The following is a 24,761-nucleotide window of genomic DNA, read 5'->3' on the forward strand; positions in this document are numbered from 1 at the left end:
ATAAAACATGGAAAAGAAAGATAAGGAACAGAGTAAAATTGTATGATTACTTTTGGATATTGAGTTTAACATCTATGATTCAGAGAGATGCAAAGAAATTTTGCCTTTATTGTAATTTGTTTTACTTAAAAAATTCTGACTCAATTGAGGCAAAATATTATAATTCAATAGAACCATATAGAAATTGTATGGCTTCTGTATGTTTTTTGTATTATTGTTTGCATCTTTTCATCCTTGAAGCATTTCATAATAATCATAATCATAATATAAACAAAAGGGGAAAGAGAGTAAGGTGGATGGCAAAATGGAGTGTCTCAGATAATATTAAAAGAAACACATTTAGAGATGGACATGTTCGACCATCTTTGAATAAAAGAGATTACATTCTTTTTCTAATATTGGAAGGAAGAATTTTGATGGCATTTCTAGATATAGATTCTTTTATATATGTGAAAGTGAAGAAAGGGTCTGGTGTGAAGCATAAGTGACTGGAAGAAAGTTGCAGGTATTTGAAATGGCAAGTGTGGATCATGAAAAATGTCACCGAGGGTTTCAAAAATATGCATCCAGCCACTGAAAAACCAAATGAATTGAAGATCATTAATTTGTAGCCATTACAGTATGAAAACTTTAGTGTTATTCTTAGGGAGAACTCAAAAGCACAGATGTAAGACTAGAAAATACAAAATATTTAAATTGATTCCAAAGTTAAGTTTACATTTGAAAAGTATTAAAAGAAAAAAAAATGAGTGCAGATGGAGCTTTTCCTGGAATATGTGTGGTCCATAGTGAATAGGAAAGTCAATGATAAAATGATGGCTGTCCTGGACTTAGAGAAAGTGAGGGATTTGGGACTAAAGATCTCAAGCCCAAAGTCCAAATGCGGTGAAGTCAAGGAGTGAACATTCTTGAAAGACAGAATATGATACTACAGATTGACATACTGGATTTAAACATTATACTTTTTCCAAATGATGATGATTTTTAGAGTGTGGCAAGAGAAGTTTCGTACGTCCAATATAGGTAGAGATTGTTGGTATTGTAAATTTCATGATTTTATAGTTTTTTTAAATAGCAATATTAGATATTCACTTGTTTGCTTCTTTCCTTTACTCCCTGCTTCAACAACAATATCATCAATAAAACAAAGCACTATGCAAGCAAGAACTTTGCTTAATTCATATTCTATCTTCAGCTCCTCAAAAAGTCAAGGATAAAGTAGGTATTCACTAAAAAGTTAACACCATGTCAAGGTATATATACAGATGATAAGACCAAGTACTTTGTTCACTCTGTCCAAGATGAACTATAAGACTATAAACTTTTCTGACTAAAATATATGAACCAGTGGACAAAGAAATAATGCAAATAGTTCATTATTTCAGATTTTTATTTCTTGAATAAATTTTATTGTTCAATGTACGTTTGTTCAAATCATAGAATAGAAGCAGTTTTAAAAGTTACCCAAACCAATATACTGTATAATTCAGAAGAGTCAAACAGAATCTTTGTGGGCTTTTAGAATATCAGCAGCTCTTTGCTTTCATGAAGCATTCTTTCTCTCTTAGGATCGTGCTCATTTATGTTATAAATGTGACTTGGGATTCTCCTGGTCTTCTTTTGGTGAACAGTTTCTGAATTTTATCTCGTATCTGCTTGGTTTTCGCTACATACACAACAGGGTTCATCACAGGGGGAATGAGAAAATGCATGTTAGCCATGGTCACGTAGATACATGAGGGAAGTTTGGGGCCGAAGCGGTGCAGTATGGACAGGCAGATCATGGGTGTGAAAAAGAGAATCACAGCACAGATGTGGGAAATGCAGGTGTTGAGAGCCTTGAGACGGCCACCATAGGATGCAATGCTCAGTACAGTTTTCAGTATCAGGACATATGAAAAGAGGATGAAGAGAAAATCAAGTCCCATAGTGGATAGCACCACAAACAGTCCAAAGATGCTATTGATCCTGGTGTTGGAACAAGAGAGCTTTATGATATCAGGATGCAGGCAGTAGGAATGAGATAGTACATTGGAATCACAGAAGCACAGCGTCCTCAAGAGGATGGGGAGAGGTACCTGCACAGTGAATGTTCGCACTATAATGGCCAAACCTATCCTGGAAATTACACCGTTGGTGAGAATGGAAGAATAGTACAATGGACGAGAAATGGCCACATAGCGGTCAAAGGCCATTGCCAGTATGATAGCTGACTCAAAATCCTGGAAGGTGTGAATAAAAAACATTTGGGTGAAGCAAGCAGAGAAGGTGAGCTCTCGAGCATCCAGCCAGAAGATCCCCAGCATTGTGGGGAAAGTGAAGAGGGACAGACCCAGATCAGAGACAGCTAGCATGGCCAGGAAGAGATACATAGGCACATGGAGGGTCTGGTCCTTGCAGATAACTGTCATGATGGTCATGTTGCTCACCAAGGTAATGAAGAACATGGCACAGAAGGGTATGGAGATCCAGATGTGCACAGCCTCCAGCCCAGGTATGCCTGTCACCACAAAGGTGGAGACTATGGATGTGGTGCTATTGGTGGGCAATATAATGCCAGAGGTGCATGCCTTTCCTAGAACAAAATTTATTGACTCAGTCACAGATGTTAAAATTTGACTTGAACCTTTGACAACTCATAATACATCTTACTTTAAATTGACCCTGAGTTGTCTCTAATATGAGATTAAATGCTGTTTCCCGACACAGAGCATCTAAGCCTCTAGACTAACAAACGAGACCTGTTTTTTTGATCAAATTCCCTAGATATTGTAGCTTTATGAAGGAAAAATGAGGAAAAAAAGTATCATTGGTATTTAGTTTATCTAAGTACTTTAACTGATATAATGTTTGTTATAAATAAATAAATAATAAAAAATCCAAAGTATATGATATGTTCAAGTAAATTTCTTTTAAAAATCCATGCAAATTCATACTTGTTACTGTAATTACAGTGGTACATCATTCCTGGGTATTTCTTACTGCCTTAGACTACCTTGATCCATATTAGACAGAGCTACTTAAACTGTAGTTCTTGGCACATTTTGATATCCTATTATTTCTCCAGTGAGATGAGTGCAGAAATTTAAATAAACCTTTAATTTAAAGGTTTAATTTAAAGCCTGGGTGGCTCAGTCGGTTAAGCATCTGACTTCAACTCAGGTCATGATCTCTCAGTTTGTGAGTTCGAGCGCTGCAGTGGGCTCTGTGCTGACAGCTCAGAGCTTGGAGCCTGCTTTGGATTCTTTGTCTCCCTCTCTCTCTGCCTCTCCCTGCTCCCTATCTGTCTCAAAAATAAATAATAATTAAAAAAAATTAAAAATAATAAAAAAGTAAAATAAATCTTTAGAAACTTTTGCATTAATTGACATAATGTATCTATGCTTTAATTTAAATAATTTAATTTAATAATACTAATTATTATTAGTATATAATAATAGGGTTATTATTGCATGTATTTTTCATTTCATTTCCATTAAACATAATTTTAGTTATATTTATGAAAGTATTTGGTGATTGCAAAATTTTAAGTATACCTTCACTCCATAGGTTATGAAGCACTGTTTCATGATAATTCATTGTTGAATATAAATGTGTTTTTTTTTCAATTGAACATGAACAAAAACAGCAAGAATTTAGTTATATATATTTAAAAATACTAAAATTTTGAACAAATTGTTTAATTTTTTTAATGTTTATTTATTTTTGAGAGAGAGATAGAGTGCAATCCGGGGAGGGGCAGAGAGAGAGAGGGAGAAGCAGAATCTGAAGCAGGCTCCAGGCTCTGAGCTGTCAGCACAGAGCCTGATGAGGGGCTTGAACTCACGAACTGTGACATCATAACCTGAGCCGAAGTCGAAGTGATTGAGCCACCCTGGTGTCCCTAGATTGCTTAATTAAAAAAAAAATCATGTTCATGGTTATGTTTGACCATGTTTGACCAAAGTATTGTAAATATTTTGAATTTTAATTAAAAAGATCTAGAGATATTTTGCATAGTTACTATGTACTTGTGTAAGCAAACAGTTCATTTTTAATGATGATAACAAAATGTTATACAATGCCTATTTTATTGACTTAATTCAATATGGGTATGGTTATTTATTCATCCAAATATTCAATAAATATCAATTATTTTTCTCCATATTCTTATTGGCTCTAAGCTTGAAGATTATAACAAAGATCTAGGAAAGTAAAATTAGCAACTTCTTTGAAGAAGTGACAAGCTTATTTAATAATCAACAAAATGCACAGTATGTCAGAGATGAGACTGTTTTCATAGTCTTCATTACCAAAACTTATTTATTTAAATAAAACAATGAATCTTGTGATACACTGAATCTCTTTCCCACAGACAGCAAAGTACACATTTTTATGAGTTCACCTCTCACCAGATTCTGTTTTTATGGAACTACATAGACATTGCATTTATACTTATATACCTTCCTATCGTAGCAGTCATCTCACAATGACAAGAAGCCATACAAATATTTGCACGTATGCCTTTCCCAACCCCTCATCTACCCTCACTCACCAATGTCATCCTTGGTATCATTTGTGGGCCTTTGTAGAGATGTGCACTTCTAAATCATCATTCCCTGGGTGGAGCTGATGGGCCTTAGCTGTGGTGGCCTGAGTATTTCCCAGCTGTTCCTATTTGAATTCTCCCTTAAGTCTAATCTTTGGTCAGATTAAGAGTCTCAGATAAAATAATAATAATATTTTTTTAAAAAGTTTCTCTATAAAGTCTGACTACCTAACTTGGTTGGCATTGTGGGTAAGAAGCTGGAAGATCCAGCCCATTTGTCTCTGCTTCCATTTGACAGGTTAGTGAATTTTTCAAAATCTTAATTCATGTCAATTTGGATCAGACTTTTAGAAATACTAACAAGGGAATCACTATATTTCTATGCATTGTGTTTAAAAATTACAAAAATTGGAATTATCTTCAAGAGGCTTTATTAGTATTTTTTTTAATCTTGAGTTTTGTTGTAAAAGATAGAGAATGGAGGTAGAATGGCTAGAAAACTCACTCTTTGTTGGATAAAACTCATTCTGCTTAGTCAAATCATTGCACCTTCCAACATTAAGGGTCTGGTGCCATGTTTATTCACAATGCCTTTTATTATGCATGGGTTTTACAAAGCATTTTCAGAATCCAGAGTCTACACTTGTTGTTTTCAAAGGATGTCCATGTTTAGATATGAGGCTGAATCTCATGGTCGGTGTAAACACAGGCATGGGTAGTTATGCACTTCTCTAGTTCAGGAATACATTAAACCCACTCACTTTTCTTTGGCTCAGTAGCATTGTCCAACTGTTTCAGGTTCTTGAGGGAAAACAAATTAGAGATACTTTCACAGAAAGAAACACCTCTAGATTCCTGTAGTTCCTCGTATTACAGGCTAGAGTGTCTCTACTCACTAATTTATCCATAGTCTCTTTGTTCTTAGTCTTTTCCAAATGCAAGTAAACAATATCTTCTCTCTTACCTGACATCTCAAGGTAGAGTGTTTGCTAAAGTCCTGCAGGGGCAGCTTTCTCTTCCATGTCCAAAATCAAGAGTCCTATGACCTGGTTTGAGCTTCTTTATTATTCATGCAGCTATCTCACGAGGATATAATCTCCTAGGAAGCCCCAGTCTCTTCTTGATTTATTTACTTTGAAAGTTTTAATTTATTTATTTTAAGAGAGAGGGAGCACGCACACATGGGAAGTGCAGAGAGAGAGACGGAGAGAGAAAATCCAAAGCAGGCTTCACACTGTCAGCACAGAGCCCGATGCAGGGCTTGAACCCACGAAATGTGAGATCATGATCTGAGCCATAATCAAGAGTCTGACAGTCAGTTGACTGAGCCACCAGGTGCCACTTTTCTTGATTTAAAGTCCATTCTTCATTGTTTCCTAGGGAAGCTCCAGAAATAGCCCAAGTACTGGGTACTTTTTTTGCATCAGGTTAATTGAAAGCCTCTCATTAAGTCTTGGTGTCATCTCATTTCACTCTGAAGCGAATTGTTTTAATGTAGTATCTACATCTTGGGATTGTTCATGTCTTCTACAATATATTTTGAGATTTCTCAAAATTTAATTGCTTCACAGACATCTGTTTGAATTCTGCTATTGTTCCATTTATACTATATGTTTCAGAAACCCTATAGAATATATGTAGAAATTACCTTGGAATTCTGAAATTATAAACTATATAAACTTTCCCATCATCATTCCACACTGTACCCCTACACACACCATGCACCTTACACATAACTGCATGTCAAGGACCTTTTTTTGTCATGTAGTTTCACATAAACATATGGACTTTCAGGCTAGCAGAATGCACAGATTCAGTGGCATTCAACAGGAGTAGTCAAATTTCCACAAATTCCACAAAATAGCATTAGACCCTCCTTGTGACGAATCATGTTAAGGAATTAAAAAAAACACTTTTATGTGTCTTTTATTATTTACTTTCTCACATAAAAAGCCATATATTCTCCTCATTTCAATTAGCAAATCATGTTCAGTTTGAACAAGCTGAAATTCAAATATATTAATTTATCAACCCCCCCCCCGTCAGACAACTAATATGTAGCCAATCTAGGATTCAAAGGTAATTCATGGTCCCCAGAATGTTCTCCCTTTATCAAAATATACTTCAAAAATAACATCAAAGTTATAATTTTTATAAACCTGACTTGTATTGATAAAGTATCTTTTCTCTGATGAAAAATGTTTATTTCCCCTTCTATGGAGGAAAAGCAATCATAATGGAAATCACTTAAGTGCAAAATTGGTTGATCAGCTATCTCCACTGATTCTTCTTGTCCTGAGGCTTTCTATATTCATAATAATGCTGTGAATTGAAGCCACTAATATATATAAATAAAATACCACTGAGAATGATATATTACCCAAAGTAGCTTCCTATTTCCCTGGGTGTTTTTGTCATTATTATTTTCTTAATTTAAAGATAGAAATATTGAAATATAGATCATAATTAATAATCCTTTACTCATTAAAATTTTTTGTGTGACTTAGATTAAAATAAAATAGGTAGTTTCCTGTCTACTCAAAGTTGTGAAGACCTATGACCTTTGAGAAAAAGTATAAGTTAAATGTGGGACTGGGAACCAGAGAAAGAGGTCTTGCATAAATGATTCCTAACATGTGAGGACAGATTCTTAGATGAGGTGTCCAAACTGAAAGTTCAGTCACCTCCAGGAAAAAGAATATTTCTTTTTTTGTATTCTCCTGTTGATTTGTCAGATATATCAAGGCCCAACACAGAGAAGACGTTACATAAATGTTACATTAGTATTAACAGATCCAGCAATATGCTATTTATTGAAGATATGTATTGAACAACTTTGTGTGTTAATGTGTTAATGACGGTAGCTGTATTCTTGAGTATATAGCTGTGAGAAATGACTATATAAAATGGCATTATGGAATTCATCAATTTAACCTCTCAGGAGCCTTTGAGAATAACTAAAGATAATACATAAAGATGTGTAGAATCTCAGAGTACTAGGTAGTATACACCATTTAACTCCAGCTTTACTAAATGTAAAAATTCCTACTATTCCTATCAGTGAAATGGCAAACAGAACCAAGAACACCTGAATAAACACAGAACATATCCAGACTGTGAACTGAGAATACTTATGTCAACTGTCTTACTTGTGCAGGAACACTTGTACACAAGGAATTAAAGACGTAAAACAGCAAATAAACCCATCCTTTGTTTTATTAAATTCCTGAAAATAAATTTATTCAAATAATAATAGGCAATCTGGGCAAATGGAAATTATTTGAGAGAAATAGATTGCTCACATAGAAAAACAGCTTAGGTCCTTTGTCGAACAACAGTTTATTTATCAAGATGGCTTTCACTTTCCAAACCACATTATTTCTACCCTAAACTATTATGCCATGAGATTTATATATTGCCATTCAGTTCCAACCTTCAAAAAGATATCTCAGATCTTGGGTCCGGATCCCAAAACCCTAGAAATATCCCAACCTGACCACTTTCTTCTGAAGTACTACTGGAAATATGTCAAAGTAGTGTTCTCTATTAGTTCAATTAGTAAGTTATGGATCTAGTTTATACTTGGTGTCCTACCATGGCTTAAGACCCCATAATTCATGAATCTCCTGCTTGGAGATATCCAAGATGCAACATGAGGTAAACCTCATGTTGTGCCTGGTCTCCGACTTCTTAACACCGAGTTTCAAATTACTGAGATTATATTTCATCATGAATAAGGAACACTTGCTTTTATGCAATCCTTTCACATTTGCTTCCGTTGGTGCAAATTTGCCTTATTAATAGACATACTTTTGTTTGTCTTTCTGTTGTTATTGCTAATTTGTGTGTTTAAGAAGTTTCACGTGGGTGAAGGCAAATCCACAACTGATAAGTCTGTCCTTGAGATGGCTGCAAGGACTGATGAAGACAGAAGGACTCCACAGTACAGCAGACTTAAAGGAGCAATTTTGCCTTGAGTGACCAAAAGGATTAGGAGAACTTGTCTCAGCTCTTTTCCTATTTGCCATGGGAATCTGGTTGGGGGAGAGAGAGCTCTTCTTTTAATGTTCTATCTGCCAGGAATTGCATATTTATTAAATCTTCAGTTTAGATAGCCAGTAACTAAGGACCCAAGACACCGGGTGCATGAACAATTTAATTTCCCAAGTATTATCAGGCATGTATTGATTTGTCTCATTCCAAGTGTTTTCCTCTCCATGACAGATTATGCATCTTAACTGTAGCTGTGCCAAAACTCTCATTAGTGCGCCTGTCTTTTCAAATGCCATATTTATACCAAATATAATTTATAATGACTTTGGCCTCTTTGGGAAAGTCTCAGTGTGAAAAATTGTCTATTTGAGAAGTGCCCTAAAATAAAAAAGAAGTAAAATGTGAACTTGTGACTTGTTTAAGGAAGCTTCCAAAAGGAATTCAGGCAGGATTGTTAGACTAGGTTATTAGCATAAATAAGTAGACAAAATTTTACAGAGAACTTTAGTTTATGAAAATATGATCTAGTACTCCCATATACATCAATCAGTTGATATATTGGTAGAAATTACAGTTGAAAAATTTGATTTTGAAAAATTTGAGTTTTACTGTCTAATATTACCCAGAATAATCTTAGATGCAAATATTTTGACACAGTGAAGGCAGAATCACAGTGGAGGCAGGACAAGGATATAAAGACATGAAAAGGTTTTGAGGGTGACTCTGAATGGGGTCCTGGTTTAGAAATTTGGATTTAATGATGTTCCCCAATCAAGTGCCTACATGGACTCAAGTTTTCTGAAAAATAGTTTGCCTTTATTTTAAATATAAAGATAGAAATGAGATAATAGGGACTCTAAAAGTATCTATTTGAATATTTTGAAATATGAATTTAAGTAATTTACCAAAGAATTTGCACACATGTCCAATAATACATAACAAAGATCATACCTTACTAATAATCAATATAACAATACAAATTAAGGGAATAACAATACACTTTTTTTTCCCATTTGGTCTAGTATGTTAGGAAATTTAAGAGATTGGCAAGTGTGAAGGAAAAGAAGTCAAATCTTTATACTTCTCTGGATGTATATTTATTTAACATTTTTGAAAGGAAGCTAAACAGGAATTAAATATGTACTAAGATGGTATAATTATTAATATTTGTGAAACATAAGCAGTCTAAAAATCAGAGAGGTGCTTAATATATTACATTTTTATTGTGCAGTATTAAGTATCATTTATTTATTTATTTTTTAAGGAGGCTTCATGCCCAGCATGGAATCCAGTGTAGGGCTTAAACTCATGACCCTGAGATCAAGACTTGAGCTGAGATCAAGAGTGTGACATTTAACCTACTGAGCCACCCAGGGTCCCCAATATGAACTATCTTTTAAAACTCAGAGGGACATTTTTTGTACTGTCATGGAAATATGCCTTTGATAAATCCTTGAGAAAAAAACCCCACAAGATATAGAAAGATACAGTCTGAAGTCATGTACTAAATAACTTTAATATATTTTCTTTTTTAAATGTTTCTTTTCTTTTTTTAATGTTTATTTATTTTTGAGAGAGAGAGAGAGAACTCGCCCATGTGAGCACACAAGTGGAGAAGGGGCAGAAAGAGATTGGGCAGAGGACCCGAAGCAGAAAGCCTGATGCGGGGCTTGTGAACTTAGAAATCATTACCTGAGTTTAACTTGGATGTTTAACTGACTGAGACACCCAGGCATCCCGAAATTTATTTTATTTTTTATGCAGAAAGATAAAGTTAGACAGTTTTGTTTTGTTAACTCTGGGGAAAATAGTTGTTGCAATAAATTACATGGAAAAAAGTTTTGACAGCATGCAAGTATTTATTTGTATTAAATGCTTTTTTTTAAAAAAATTAAATTTTATTTATTTATTTTGAGAAAGAGATAGAGAAAGGCAGAGAGAGAGAAGGAGAGAGGGAAGGGAGAGAATCCCAAGCAGGCTCCATGCTGTCAGCGCAGAGCCCAATGTGGGGCTCAGGAACCCATGAACTGTGAGATCATGACCTGAGTCAAAATCAAGAGTCAGATGCTGAACTGACTGAGCCACCCAGGAGCCTCTGTATTAAATATTTTTAAGTAGTTATTATTCTATTTGCTAAGAAGCCTAACATTTCGTAAACAGCCGATCTTGTTTAAACATAGTTCTGGTTTACATGTTTTCACTCCAGCTTGCTTTTCATATAACAAAGGAAGAAATTGCTCAGATCCACTGTGTTCAAATAAAAATGAAAGCTTTTGGTTTCTCCAGTACAAAAAGATGCTCTATGGTGTACAATATCTAAAAGATGCTTCCTCCTTTCTCAGATCCCTTGGGGTGAAAATAAATTTAAGCTTCTTAGCTAGGGGTTGGGAGCCCACAGTGCCTTTTAAATCTCAGCAGAGCTTTCTGGGTACTTGGGAGACCTTCTCTTGTTGGCCTGTAAGCTACCATTAAATGACCAAGCCTTTGAAGTAAAACTGCTTCCGCACACAGAGCTGTGGGGTTTTGTGTCTTCCAGGGAGGGACAGTCCTGCCAACAGACACATGGGAAAGTGAAAAGACCATTCGCCGTGTAGTAAGTGAAGTATTTCAGAGATAAATAATAGCAACTACCATTGTAAATGTCCTTTCAAGTAAATTGGTTATAATGTTCTTTCAAGTAAACTTATATAATAATAACCAGTTTTCCAGGGTAAAGGGACCCATAGGAATGGCTAGTGTTGAGTTAGGGTATGTGAGATTTGGGGATTAAATTGTTCAGAGAATCCTACGTTTGATAAACTATACATTTTAAAGTTAAATGTAAAGTTAAAGTCACATGCTTGTTTGAATTTCATCTGTATTTTCTTCTGAGTACTAATTGGTGTAGTCATGATCAATTTAAAGAGTATCTGTTAATGCTACCTGTGCATATTGTGGTTACACAGCTAGTATTAGATTCCCAAATTACAGGGACTGCATTTCTTGATTTGATAGCTTTCCCTGGAATCCTGAAACCTGTGTCTCAGGAATATATTTTGCAACATGAGTTAGATTTGACTCAATCAGCATGTTCTGTTTTTAGGTGCTGTTTTTAGGTTCATGAAGAGATCAAATGCTTTTGCAAATTTTGGGACTTTTCTCCCCACCTTGTTTAGCAAAAGTGCTTTTCCCAATATAAATGTTGAGTTCATGCCTACTGGTAATAATAGTCATCTTCTTTACAAGTTTCAAGATGAGGATTTGTGTTTTGGGAAAATGACCATTTAAAACCAAACTTAGGTGTTCAGATAAAATATAAACTTGACCTGGGTGAAGAGCTGTTCTGCTAATATTTAGAGACTTGTCAGTCTGCAACGTCAACGCTGTATTGATAATACTAAGCTGCCATAATATTCCTGATCTCGGTTCTCTGTAAAGTCACTATAATTTTGCAGAATTACACAAGAAAGGTTGTTCCTTTGCACAGGAAACATATTTGCTTTTACCCAACTGATGCTTCTTTAGAATCCTCCTTAAATTCAACTGATCATTGGAACCATCTGCAATATCCCTAAGTTAAAATTTATACAGAGTGAAGTAGATATGGATATAAATTTGATATATACTTCTCAATCAGACCTCAACACAGTACTACACAGTGACTTTTGCAAGTTTTGTTTTTCAATTCTGTCAGCATTATAATAAGCTCTTTTACTGTTTTCTGTTTAATCTTTCTAAATACCCATTAAGAGGTATGATTACCCATATCTTGACTGCAAGGAATATAAGTTCTTCGAAAGGTAAAATGACCGTTGAGATTACATAAGAGGGAAAAGACAAAGCCAATTTTTAAACCATAATAATTTAGTTTCTTTCATAATGCTGTTTTACTTTAATGCTTTACTCCAGTGCTTGGAATGATACCTGACAAACAACATTCTTGTTAAAATGTACATAATTGATATAAGGTAGTATGACATGACATGACATGACATGACATGACATGACATGATGTGACATGACATAAAATGACATAGTGTAACTTCAAAGGGGAAGCAGGTAAAATAAAATTTTCCTTTCAGCAGCTGATATAAGAATGGATTTAGAGCTAGATCTTTTCTTACTTTAAGTTTGTTTATTTTTTGAGAGAGAGAGAGAGATCATGAGCTGGGGAGAGGCAGAGAGAGAGGGGGAGAGAGAATACCAAGCAGCTCAGAGCCCCATGTGGAGCTCGAACCCATGAACCATGCGATCATGACCAGAACTGAAATCAAGAATTGGACTCAGTTTAACTGACTGAGACACCCAGGCACCCCAAGCCATATCATTTCTTTAACCAAAAAAAAATCTATTATATTCATATATAACATATTATAATATGTAATGTATAGTTACATTATAAATGCATTTATATTTAAATATATATTTGAATAATTATTTATATTATATAATTACCTGTGTAAAATATTATAAATAATATTTACATATATGATATATTTATATGTAAAAATAATAATCAAAGAAACAGGGCTAATGGGATGGAATAGAATGAATTATATTCAATTTGTTGTTTGAAGCTGGAGTTATGGTAAAACAAGAGGCTTTTATGCTAGTAACTAAGATGCATTCATAACAGATACATGTATGTGAATGACTATGTTTATGTATGTGTAATTGCAGGATATTTTTATAATCAGATGTGTTATGTGTTTTTAGCCCACTGCTACCAGGGGCATTTCTCATTTATACATGTTTAAGATAGAGCCTTTAGTAAATCAAAGTGAAACTTTTTTAGAAATTTGTGTAAGAACATAGCTTTTGGTTGGACTTTGAAGGAAAAATACCCACGCACACACATACACACACACATATATAACACACTCAATATCCGTATATTATTTTGGTGAATGAATATTTATATTAATTAGTTTGTTTTCTTATAGAAATTCAAGTACTAGGATCCAGGAAATGTATATTGACTTCACCACTAGTATTTGAAGATGGGCCAGGTATCAGCTATTCTTTAATTAATTTTTTCTAGAATTCTCTTTCTTTTATTCTTTCCTTCCTCTCTTCCTCTTTTTCTCTTCCCTTCTTCTTTCCCTCTGTACCACTGTCTTTTTCTGCCTTTCCATCTCTGTTTCTGTTGCCTCTTTTCTTTCTCCAACACATATTTAAGCTCCTCATTGACCTGGAATATTGGTTTGATCAACTTGACCTTTTTTTTTTTATAATGTATTCAAAAATATAAATAACACATGGGAGAGGTTTGATAGACACACTAGATAGATACTCTGACCTATATGTATATATTATATATACATATCACTTCTCTCATATACTTTGATTTTTAATAAAATCCATTCATGGTTTTAATATGAAATCTCAGAGTAAAAGAATGTGAGAGTATATTATTTTGTAGAAATATTTTAATATTTCCTAACAATCAGTGTGTGTCCTAGCGAAGTTAATAAGGATTTTTATAATGTTTGCAATTCACTTAGACATACATTTGTATTGAATTGAGTATGATAAAGGCCAAGAAACAAATGTTGATTGGTAAGGTTTTAGGCAGTGAGTGTGCAGTGTGTTTTTGCTGTCTCATACATTTAATCCTCACAGAATTACTTAATAAAGTATCATTAATACAAATTTACTGAAAAAAAAACCCTGAAATTTAGTGAAATTAGTGAAATCAAGCAATTTACCTCAATCCTTATTAATCAAGTCAGCCATTTACCTATACAAATTGTTTATCATAATATATAAGGTTTTTCAAGAAAAAATCTCATTTAGAGAAATAACCTGTAATCTCAAGTACTTGCAGATTAGTCGACAGGGCAGAAAAATAATAAAAAATTCAAAAGTTTATGGGTGTAATGATAGGAGCATTAAAAGGTACCAAAGAAGGAAGTTTGTTCAATTATTTTGAAAGGGGTTAGGGAATACTTTTTGGACAAGATAAATTTGAGATTTATTTTTAAGACTGAAGAGAAGTTCATGAGGTATGTAAGAAAGAGGGATATTTCTGGAGAAAGCACAAGAAAAAGTTGTAAGCATTGATAAGGGTTAAATTAGCTCTTATGCTTAGCATACACATTTGAATTTCCTTTGAAGCATATGGGTAGAGATATCTATGGGTCAGCTGAATATATATTCAGAAAAGGTATGTGGGTTGGATATGGAAATTTGGGAGTTAACTAAAGCCTTGAGAGTACTCAAGTTGCCCATAAATTTTATATAAATCTGAAAAGAAGAGAAGAAGATAAGTAAATCAATTTGAACTAGAGAAGCCATGCCTTTTGTTCAAAGCCACCTTTAGATTTCTAAGAGATAGGATGCACGTAGGGTGTTATAGTTCTTTAAAATGGAGAAAAAATGAAAGACACTGTTGACAAAAATATTAAAAGAGGACATAGAGATTTTTTTTTCAGCGTGGATGTGCACCATTTAGATCAGAGTTAAATAGGTAAATGTGTAAAAAATATAACTTGGCACTCATCCTAGATACAGTAAATTTCTAGTAGTGGGGTCAAGTAATTTCACAGACTACAGTGACATTTTCTTTATGAATGAGTTGAAAGGAAGGATTTGCAGAAGATATCCTGAAGAGATACATTTTGATGAAGTACAGAATTAGAATAATTTAAAAGCTATTTCTTAGACAAAAATCTTGTATTTTTGGTTAGCTTTATGGAGGTGAAAACTACCTAGAATAAAATTTACCCATTTTAATAGTGCAATATGATGAATTAAAAAAAAATATATATATATATACACACACCATTCAATCAGTACATTAGCCATGGTATGGGCATTTTCTTTAAAAAAATCTTTTTAAATGTTTATTCATTTTTGAGAGAGACAGACAGACAGACAGACAGAGCAGGGGAGGGGCAAAGAGAGGAGACACAGAATCTGAAGCAGGATCCAGGCTCTGAGCTGTCAGCACAGAGCCCGACATGGGATTATGACCTGAGATGAAGTCGGACGCTCAACTGACTGAGCCATCCAGGCACCCCAGTATGGGACATTTTCATCTCCCAAAAAGACAGTTCTGCCTGTTTGCAGCCAATCTCTTCACACTCCCTGTTCATCTCTCAAACCTCTGAGCAAATATCACTATGACATTGTGTTTTCTAGAATTTCGTATAAATGAGGTCATACATCTTTGATCTTTTATTTTTGCCTTCTTTCACATAGCATTAGTGATCCATTCATTCTGTTGCATCTATCAGTAATCTCTTCCTTTTTTAAAAAAAGTTTATTTATGTATTTATTTTGAGAGAGAGAGAAGGAGAGAGAGGGTGAGAGAGAATCCCAACTAAGCTCTGCACTGTCAGTGCAGAGCCTGACACAGGGCTCGAATTCATGAACCACAAGATCATGACCAAAATCAAGAGTCAGATACTCAACCGACTGAGCCACTCAGGCACCCCCCCCTCTTTGATTTAAATTGTGTGGATTTGTCACAGTTTGTTTATTCATTCAACAGTGGTTGTATATTTGTTTTTTTTCTGGGTTTTTTGCTAGTATGAATAAAAATATTATGGATAAATGTGTACAAGTCTTTCTGTGAACATGAGTTTTCATTTCTCTTGGACCAACTTTTTTTTTAATTTAATTTTTTTTAATTTACACCCAAATAAGTTAGCATATAGTGCAACAATGATTTCAAGAATAGATTCCCTAATGCCCGCTACCCATTTAGCCCATCCCCCCTCCCCACAACCCTTCTAGTAACCCTCTGTTTGTTCTCCATATTTAAGAGTCTCTTATGTTTTGTCCCCCTCCCTGTTTTTATATTATTTTTGCTTCCCTTCCTTATGTTCATCTATTTTGTGTCTTAAAGCCCTCATACGAGTGAAGTCATATGATATTTGTCTTCTCTGACTAATTTCACTTAGCATAATACCCTCTAGTTCCATCCATGTTGTTTCAAATGGCAAGATTTCATTCATTTTGATTGCTGAATAATACTCCATTGTATATATGTACCACATCTTCTTTATCCATTCATCCATCAATGGACATTTGGGCTCTTTCCATACCTTGGCTATTGTTGATAGTGCTGCTATAAACATGGGGGTGCATGTGCCCCTTCGAAACAGCATACCTGTATCCCTTGGATAAGTACCTAGTAGTGTAATTGCTGGGTCATAGGGTAGTTCCATTTTTAATTTTTTGAGGAACCTCCATACTGTTTTCCAGAGTGGTTGCAGCAGTTTGCATTCCCACCAGCAGTGCAAAAGATCCTCTGTGTCTGCATCCTCGCCAAAATCTGTTGTTGCCTGAGTTGCTAATGTTAGCCATTCTGACAGGTGTGAGGTGGTATCTCACTGTGGTTTTGATTTGTATTTCCCTGATGATGAATGACGTTGAGAATTTTTTTCATGTGTTGGTTGGCCATCTGGAAGTCTTCTTTGGAGAAGCATCTATTCATGTCTTTTGACTCTTGGGCCAACTTTTAAGAGTGAAATTTATGGGTAATGCTAACTGTATGATAAGTGTATGTATAACTTTATAAGAAACTGCCAAACTGTGTTCCAAAGAAGTTGTACCACTTACATTCCAGGAGAGAGAGTTCCAGCTGTTCATATCCTCATCAACACATGGCATTTTCAGTCTTTTTAATTCTAGCCATTCTAATGGTATCCTATTGTATTTATTTACATTCACCTAATAAATAATGATGTTCTACATCTTTTCATGTACTTAGTTGCCATCCACATATCAAAATAGTTATGAAGCTAAAAATAGAAACTCAATTTTTCAGTTCTCCATATTTTAATTTTATATTCTGTGCATCAATAACCTATTTACTTTAAATTTGGCTTTCACATTTCCTGACACATGGTTTCTCTTTTATAGGTTTGCAAGTATCCTGAACTACAGTCCTATGTGCATCTTACTATGTTGGCTTTTAATAACACTTTCTTTAATTGGCCCACTTTCTCCTTCATTGGTATTCCTGGTCTGGAGGCTGCACATATATGGATCTCCATCCCCTTCTGTGTCCTGTACCTCATAGCCCTTGTGGGTAATGCTGTTCTTCTTATCCTAGTTAGAGCAGAGAAGAACCTTCATGAACCTCAGTTCTATTTTTTGGCTATGCTAGCCCTTACTGATCTAGGCCTTTCATTGTCAACAATGCCTAGTGTCTTGGCTATCTTCTGGTTTGATGTCCGTGACATTGGCCTTAATGCCTGCCTAACCCAGATGTTCTTCATCCACACCCTCTCCTCAGTAGAATCAGGTGTCCTGGTGGCCATGGCTTTTGACCGTTTGGTAGCTATCTGTGCTCCATTAAACTATACCAAGATCCTTACCCACTACACCGTTGCCTGCCTTAGTGGAGCTGCCCTCATACGAGGTGCCACTCTGCTGGCTCCTCTGCCTTTTTTCCTTAGGACTTTTCCTTTCTGTGGGGCCAATATCCTGTCACACTCCTATTGCTACTACCCAGATATGCTGAACTTAGCCTGTGGGGACATTACCTTCAGCAGTGCCTATGGATTGGTTTTTGTTCTCTGCACATTTGCAGTGGATGTTGTCTTCATCTTAGCTTCATACATGAAGATCTTGGACACTATTATGAAGCTGGAGACTCAAGACAGAAACTGGAGGTCACTGCACACCTGTGCCTGTCACCTATGCATGGTGCTTATGTTCTACCTGCCCCTAATCAGCTTGGCAGTGCTGCATCGTTATACCCAGGACACTTCCCCAATTCTGTATACCACCATGAGTAATGCCTACCTCCTCATGACACCACTGCTCAACCCTCTCGTCTATAGTCTCAAATCCCGGCAGATCCAGGCTGCCCTGCGCAAGCGATTTTGGGTGCAACGTGTCATTGCTGGGGAATGATATTTTCTCTATATTAGAAGAGATAACCAATTTAAAAACTGCTATTCAGGATCTACTGTGTGCCAAGTAGTATGTTAGGCACCATGAATTCAAAACAATAAAATACTTAGGTTTTCTCAAGAAATAATTAATCTAACTAATGAGGGAAGGAGAGGCAGAACGCTTAGATAAAAGATCATAACTGTGATAATGAATGATGACTTTGGTAGTGGTAAGGAGAAATGACAACAGGAAGCCAAGCTCAATGTGTTTGGTGTGTGAGTTGGAGGAAAATCACATCGCTCCAGGTGCTAAACTGAGGAGTCCAACTCTGGATTGTAAAAGATCAATGAGGGATTAATTATATAGAGAAAACAAAATGTCTCCTAATTCTTGACTGGCAATGTTGTTTAAGCTGAAGCACGAAAATTCAAAATTGATGATAAATTTATGACGGTATGTTTATTATTTCTGACTACTTCTTGTAGTTGGATACTAGCTAATATCTGAACCTTCTGACTTTTAACAAAAAGTAAAGGAGCTTTCTGAAAAGAATAATATATAAGGATCTGAGAAATAGTTATTCTTACTCATTTTGCTACTTCATTCAGAATTCATGCCTTATTTGGATATTGTTTTATTTCACATTTCATACTGAGGGTAGATAGAGTTATATTCTGCCTGTTAAAGCAAGGCTACATCTTTTTTTTTTTTCTCCTAACTTTCCAAGAGGAAAAACAAATTCGTTTATTCTCTTCTAGGGTCAGCTCTTGAAGTTAGAGTAAGCAAAGGAAGAATTGTCCTGCTAGGATCAGCATAGGAAGCAAGTAAAGAGAGAGACTTAATCGTCCATGGGAATGAATAAACATGCAGTTATCATTAGCAAGAATTTCAAACAACTTTAAGAGAGGTTTGAATGAATTTCTAAAGGATAGCTCAAGCAATCAACTGGAAAATATTTTAATGTCTGACATATTCGGTAGACACCAGAATCATATAAAAGACATAGATTTAAATTTTTTTTTTTCAACGTTTATTTTTGGGACAGAGAGAGACAGAGCATGAATGGGGGAGGGGCAGAGAGAGAGGGAGACACAGAATCGGAAACAGGCTCCAGGCTCTGAGCCATCAGCCCAGAGCCCGACGCGGGGCTCGAACTCCCGGACCGCGAGATCGTGACCTGGCTGAAGTCGGACGCTTAACCGACTGCGCCACCCAGGCGCCCCAAGACATAGATTTAATATTCGTATAGCTTACATTCTACCCATGGAAATCAGGAAATAGCAGCAAAACCATGTTACATAATGTGATTAGTAAGGCTGAGACTTGCTTTGAATTGTTAATATGAATTCAGAGGAAAGTAAGCTAGTGAGGGTTGCCAAGAACTTCGGCCTGCAAGACAGAGAAGATCAAGAGAAGAAGTATTATGGAAGCTGGAAATCTATCTCAATTCCAAAAGCATTCAGTAAGCTCTGTTAGGTATTAACAAGATAAAGGGAGTTATTTTTTTTTAAGTATGGTCTTTACCTTTATGGAGAGATTATTTGAGAAGTATAATTAAGACGCTGAAAAAATTAAATAAAATTCTAATTCTTAAACTGTTTCTTCATCTTTTAAGGCCTGATTTAATCATTTTCTTTATTGTGAGTCTGGCCAAAAGCCTCCTAACTCTGACTTCCCTGAGCATGAGTAGAGGGAACTGGGGATCATTTTTCAGCAACTGTTTCATTGTCTGAAAACACTGCACAATTTTCCTTTGAGGAAATCCTTACTTGTCTGTAGAGTTTGAATGAGACCAATAATAACAAAATTCTACCATATCCCTCCTCTGATCTTTCAGCTATAGATATTAAAAACTGAGGAAAGAAAATCTCCTTCATGTTTTATGCTAGAGTTAGCGTGAAAGAGTCTCCTTTCTGGAAGGAGATCACATCACATGTGGTCATCATGTTCCATAGCTTTGTGGAAGCCATACCTGTCTACATTAGGAGAGCATGAGTATGGAGGAGAAAAGAAGCAGATATAAGAGGATGCCCCAGAGAGGAAAAGTGACATGACAGTGTTGAGTCCTTAAGCTTGAGTCCCTGAGATCCTTCCTTTGAATCTGTGACTTTTCCTGATAATTTTGTTTTACATTTCTTCACTTATAAATTAAATGATGAGGTAACTTAATGGCATATTCTGTCTGTTATGAAGTGGATTGGATACTTTATTTGATTCTGTCTTAAAGTATGCCAATGTATTCCTGTCTTGTCTCACTTACTAAGTGGTACTTCCCTAAATGATGGCATTTTTGTCTGATTCGTCTGTCCCATACAGTGTGGTATATAGTGAACCCCAGAATGGTTGTGTGAAGATTTAAAATAAGGAGTCACAAAGGACAAAAGGTGAAAATAAAAGAATTAAATATTATTATTGAATCAATAAATTAATGAACCATGAATTCATGTCCACATAACTTGATTAAAAAAGGATGAAGTAATAGGGCACCTGGGTGGCTCAGTTGGTTAAGTGTCTGAATTGATTTTGGCTCAGGTCATGATCTCAAGGTTCATGAGATAGAGTCTCACACTGGGCTCTGTGCTGACAGCATGGAGCCTGCTTGGGATTCTCTCTTTCCCTCTCTCGGCCCCTCCCCCTGCTCTCTCTCTCTCTCTCTCTCTCTCAAAGTAAATAAATAAACATGAAAAAATTTTAAATGGATGAAGTAATAATGTCTAGCTCTGCTGTATTATAGTTAATTTAGAGACATCACTAGTATATATAAAGAATTTGATGCCTGTCTCTGATCTGCAATGATAATATTGGGCATATAAATATGATATACACAAATATGAAATATATAAACCTGGTCTGAATCATTTTACATATTTGCAAACAAACATATTTTATAAAATATATATAAAAAGAGAACTCTAAATATGTCTTTGAACAAACTGTATTATCCTCTGGTCACCTTTGATATCACCATCTGAATGACAGAAGCCTTTATTCATTTGTATTTATCTTTAAATCCTGGCTTGGCCTTTGTCCTCTACCATATTTTTGGTTTATAATAAAATGATTCATATTCACTGAACATTTGCAACATACTTTTCATTGTTACAGACATAGTACATAACTTATCACATTTCTTCTTACAGTGTCCTTACAGAGTAGATACCATTATTAACTCATTTTCACTGATAGAGACACTGAAGCACAGAAATCAGGGTCATCATGTTCCCTGGATACATAACAGATAAGTTTCAGAGTCCTGATTTTAGCTTAAGCAGTATATATTTATATCTTCAACTAAATATGAAATCTAAATTAATACAACCTGAGAAAATCAAGGATACATTACATAAATGGCAGATTTTAGGTACACTGCTTTGTTATATTTTCATTTTAATCTCTCACTGAATTTTCATGTTATATGAGGCTTAGATTGAGATGGTTTCAGCAAAGGAATCATAAAACATAAACATATTTAGATAAAAATTATGAAAATGAAAATAAGCCTTCTTTTCTCTCATTTGGAATATTCCCCTCTATAATATCTCAGACTCCCAAAAGATAGTATATGTCTGTATAACAATGTAAATATTTTATTTTAAATAATATTTCAGCAATATAGCTATACATGTGGGAGTCTCAGATAGAAGTATCTGTAGGACTCTTTAGATTGAAATGGGCTCATAGGTGAGTGCTGTAAACACCAGGAATGAGAAACATAAGTGAAGGTGAAAGGGGTTTTGGGCATCTTTCTTGATCAAATATTTAAAACCAGAGAGGAATACTATATTTATAGAAAAATTACAATAAAACCATACAGAGATGTACTAAAGGAAGTACCTCAGCACACAGGAAAATAATGTCTGTTGGTTCTTCTTTTTTCAATATCCCTGGTAACTTTCCGTCAGTCCCTCAAAGGGATCCTACTCTGTTCCATCAACCTAGTTAAGTGCAAACAGTCTACATTTTGGACTTCTAATTTGTTTTCTTTTCACACTAGAAACAAAAGAGTTGAGGACAGGTGTGAGGAAAAGGATAATGTTGGACATAGTGATGTGGGGTAAAGGGGAGTTGTATCTGCCTGTCCTGTGGATCAGAACTAAGCCAATAAGTGGGTCCTAGACAATGAGGACCATGACAATGTGGTAGACATGTGTGTTGAGTTCCTTAAGTCATCCTTCCCCAGAAGCAATGCCAAGAAATGTCTTCAAGATCAAAGCATAAGACAGAAACAATAAAGACAGAGTCAACACCAAAGGTGCAGAGAACCAATGCCAACCCATGGGTGATGTTCACATGAATGGACACACAAGCTAGCTTCATCACTTCAGGGTGGAAGCAGAATGAGTGGTATAGGATGATGTTCTTACAGAAGGGAAGCCATTTGAGCTGGATGAGTAAGAAGGCCATCAGTGCCACTCCTCGAGCCATAGCAGCCAATCCCACCTGAGTAATGCGGGAATGGGTCAGGACCACAGTGTAGCACAGCGGGTTGCGTATGGCAACAAAGCAATCAAAAGCCATGGCTTACAGGAGGGCTGACTCCACAGAAGAGAAGTGTGGATGAAGAACGTCGGAGCTAGGCAACCATGGAACTCAATCCTGTGGTTAAGGAGAAACATATTAGGTACAGTAGGCAGTGTAGATGCTGACATGCCTGTGTCGGTGGCTGCCAACATGGATAAGAATACATACTGAGGCTCATGAAGGCTGGGATTCTTGTGTATTATGGTAATTATGATGCGGTTCTCCAGGATGGCAATTATATACGTGATGCTCAGTTGGATCTCAGATATGAGTCTTCCTGAAATAAGGAAGAAGGGTGGCTGGTAGTAGGTGCCATTGAACATAAGCATGATGCTAAACCTAAAAAAGAGAACACGTGTAGGAAAATCAAATGGTAAATTAATTCAAGTTCATTCAGTGGTTGAAGAGAGAGTCTAGAGGCAGAAACAAACTAAATATCTGTTGCATGCCGAGCAAACTGAATAGGGTAGAATGTAGTTTAATTCAAAAAGCCTATATGAGTAATTTTTAGGTGATTTGTAACTGCTATCCTGTGGGCAATTTTGTGGATGCAATGGTAGCCTTCAAAAACACTACCAGATAAACTAAGGAAGTTTTGAACAGAAACATTCACAGAACAAAGTAATATTCACAAATCACATGATTAACTTAATTCATTTAAAACACACAGTGAGAAGCAGGAGGACAGAGATGGGGTTGTGTTAATACACATAGAATTGCATCCAAGTAGGAAGGAAGGCCCACAGTATCTGAATGCTAGATTATGAAATATTTCTCTGTTCTGTCTCTCTGCTGATCATGTTAGAAAGATCACCAGAGTTGAGGTTTGAGCAAAGGGAATCCTACAGATGAAAGGTACCTGGGGTCAACTCACACTTTATCAGGCACACAGCATCATGCATGCATGACCACAGCTGTAGTTCATCAATAAGACTACGGAATATCTATGAATTTTACCTGTATTTCTTATGCTGAGAGCATGTGGGACCAGGACAAAACCACAACGGATGTCATTAATAGGTGACTGATTTAGGTATCACACAGCCGCCATTGTAGACATGGCATTATCATGCCTTATGACTTTTTTTCTATTCTTCTTATCTATAAATAAAATTTTTGTTTATCATAGATTCCATATGTTTTATCTTTATTTTTTTTTATATGAAGTTTATTGACAAATTGGTTTCCATACCACACCCAGTGGTCATCCCAAAAGGTGCCCTCCTCAATACCCATCACCCACCCGCCCCTCCCTCCCACCCCCCATCAACCCTCAGTTTGTTCTCAGTTTTTAACAGTCTCTTATGCTTTGGCTCTCTCCCACTCTAACGTCCTTTTTTTTTTTTTTTTTTTCCTTCCCCTCCCCCATGGGTTCCTGTTAAGTTTCTCAGGATCCACATAAGAGTGAAACCATATGGTATCTGTCTTTCTCTGTATGGCTTATTTCACTTAGCATCACACTCTCCAGTTCCATCCACGTTGCTACAAAAGGCCATATTTCATTTTTTCTCATTGCCACGTAGTATTCCATTGTGTATATAAACCACAATTTCTTTATCCATTCATCAGTTGATGGACATTTAGGCTCTTTCCATAATTTGGCTATTGTTGAGAGTGCTGCTATGAACATTGGGGTACAAGTGCCCCTATGCATCAGTACTCCTGTATCCCTTGGGTAGATTCCTAGCAGTGCTATTGCTGGGTCATAGGGTAGGTCTATTTTTAATTTTCTGAGGAACCTCCACACTGCTTTCCAGAGCGGCTGCACCAATTTGCATTCCCACCAACAGTGCAAGAGGGTTCCCGTTTCTCCACATCCTCTCCAGCATCTATAGTCTCCTGATTTGTTCATTTTGGCCACTCTGACTGGCGTGAGGTGATACCTGAC

General features: G+C 35.8%; 2 protein-coding genes and 1 pseudogene across 2 annotated transcripts; 1 reads left to right on the forward strand and 2 right to left on the reverse strand.

Moving 5' to 3' along the window:
* Positions 1-1,580: 1,580 nt before the first annotated feature.
* Positions 1,581-5,499, reverse strand: LOC124505946 (olfactory receptor 51G2-like). The gene is made up of 2 exons (XM_047071991.1): positions 5,493-5,499; positions 1,581-2,575 (listed from the first exon to the last, which is right to left on the reverse strand). Exons 1-2 carry the CDS (start codon positions 5,497-5,499, stop codon positions 1,581-1,583), a joined length of 1,002 nt encoding a protein of 333 aa, XP_046927947.1.
* An 11,914-nt stretch (positions 5,500-17,413) lies between these two features.
* On the forward strand, positions 17,414-18,370 carry LOC124504933 (olfactory receptor 51I1-like). The gene has a single exon (XM_047070630.1). The coding sequence runs from the start codon at positions 17,414-17,416 to the stop codon at positions 18,368-18,370; it is 957 nt and encodes a 318-aa protein (XP_046926586.1).
* A 3,917-nt stretch (positions 18,371-22,287) lies between these two features.
* Positions 22,288-23,202, reverse strand: LOC124505947 (olfactory receptor 51I1-like; annotated as a pseudogene).
* Positions 23,203-24,761: the final 1,559 nt, after the last annotated feature.

This window comes from Lynx rufus, unplaced genomic scaffold (genome assembly GCF_022079265.1).
Source record: "Lynx rufus isolate CCGP_SWC_20201006 ecotype Redwood Valley unplaced genomic scaffold, mLynRuf1.p SCAF_9, whole genome shotgun sequence".
NCBI lineage: Eukaryota > Metazoa > Chordata > Mammalia > Carnivora > Felidae > Lynx > Lynx rufus.

Bases quoted from the DNA above. Each gene is read 5' to 3' on its own strand.
- LOC124504933 (XM_047070630.1), top strand. From the start codon at position 17,414: ATGTTGGCTTTTAATAACACTTTCTTTAATTGGCCCACTTTCTCCTTC.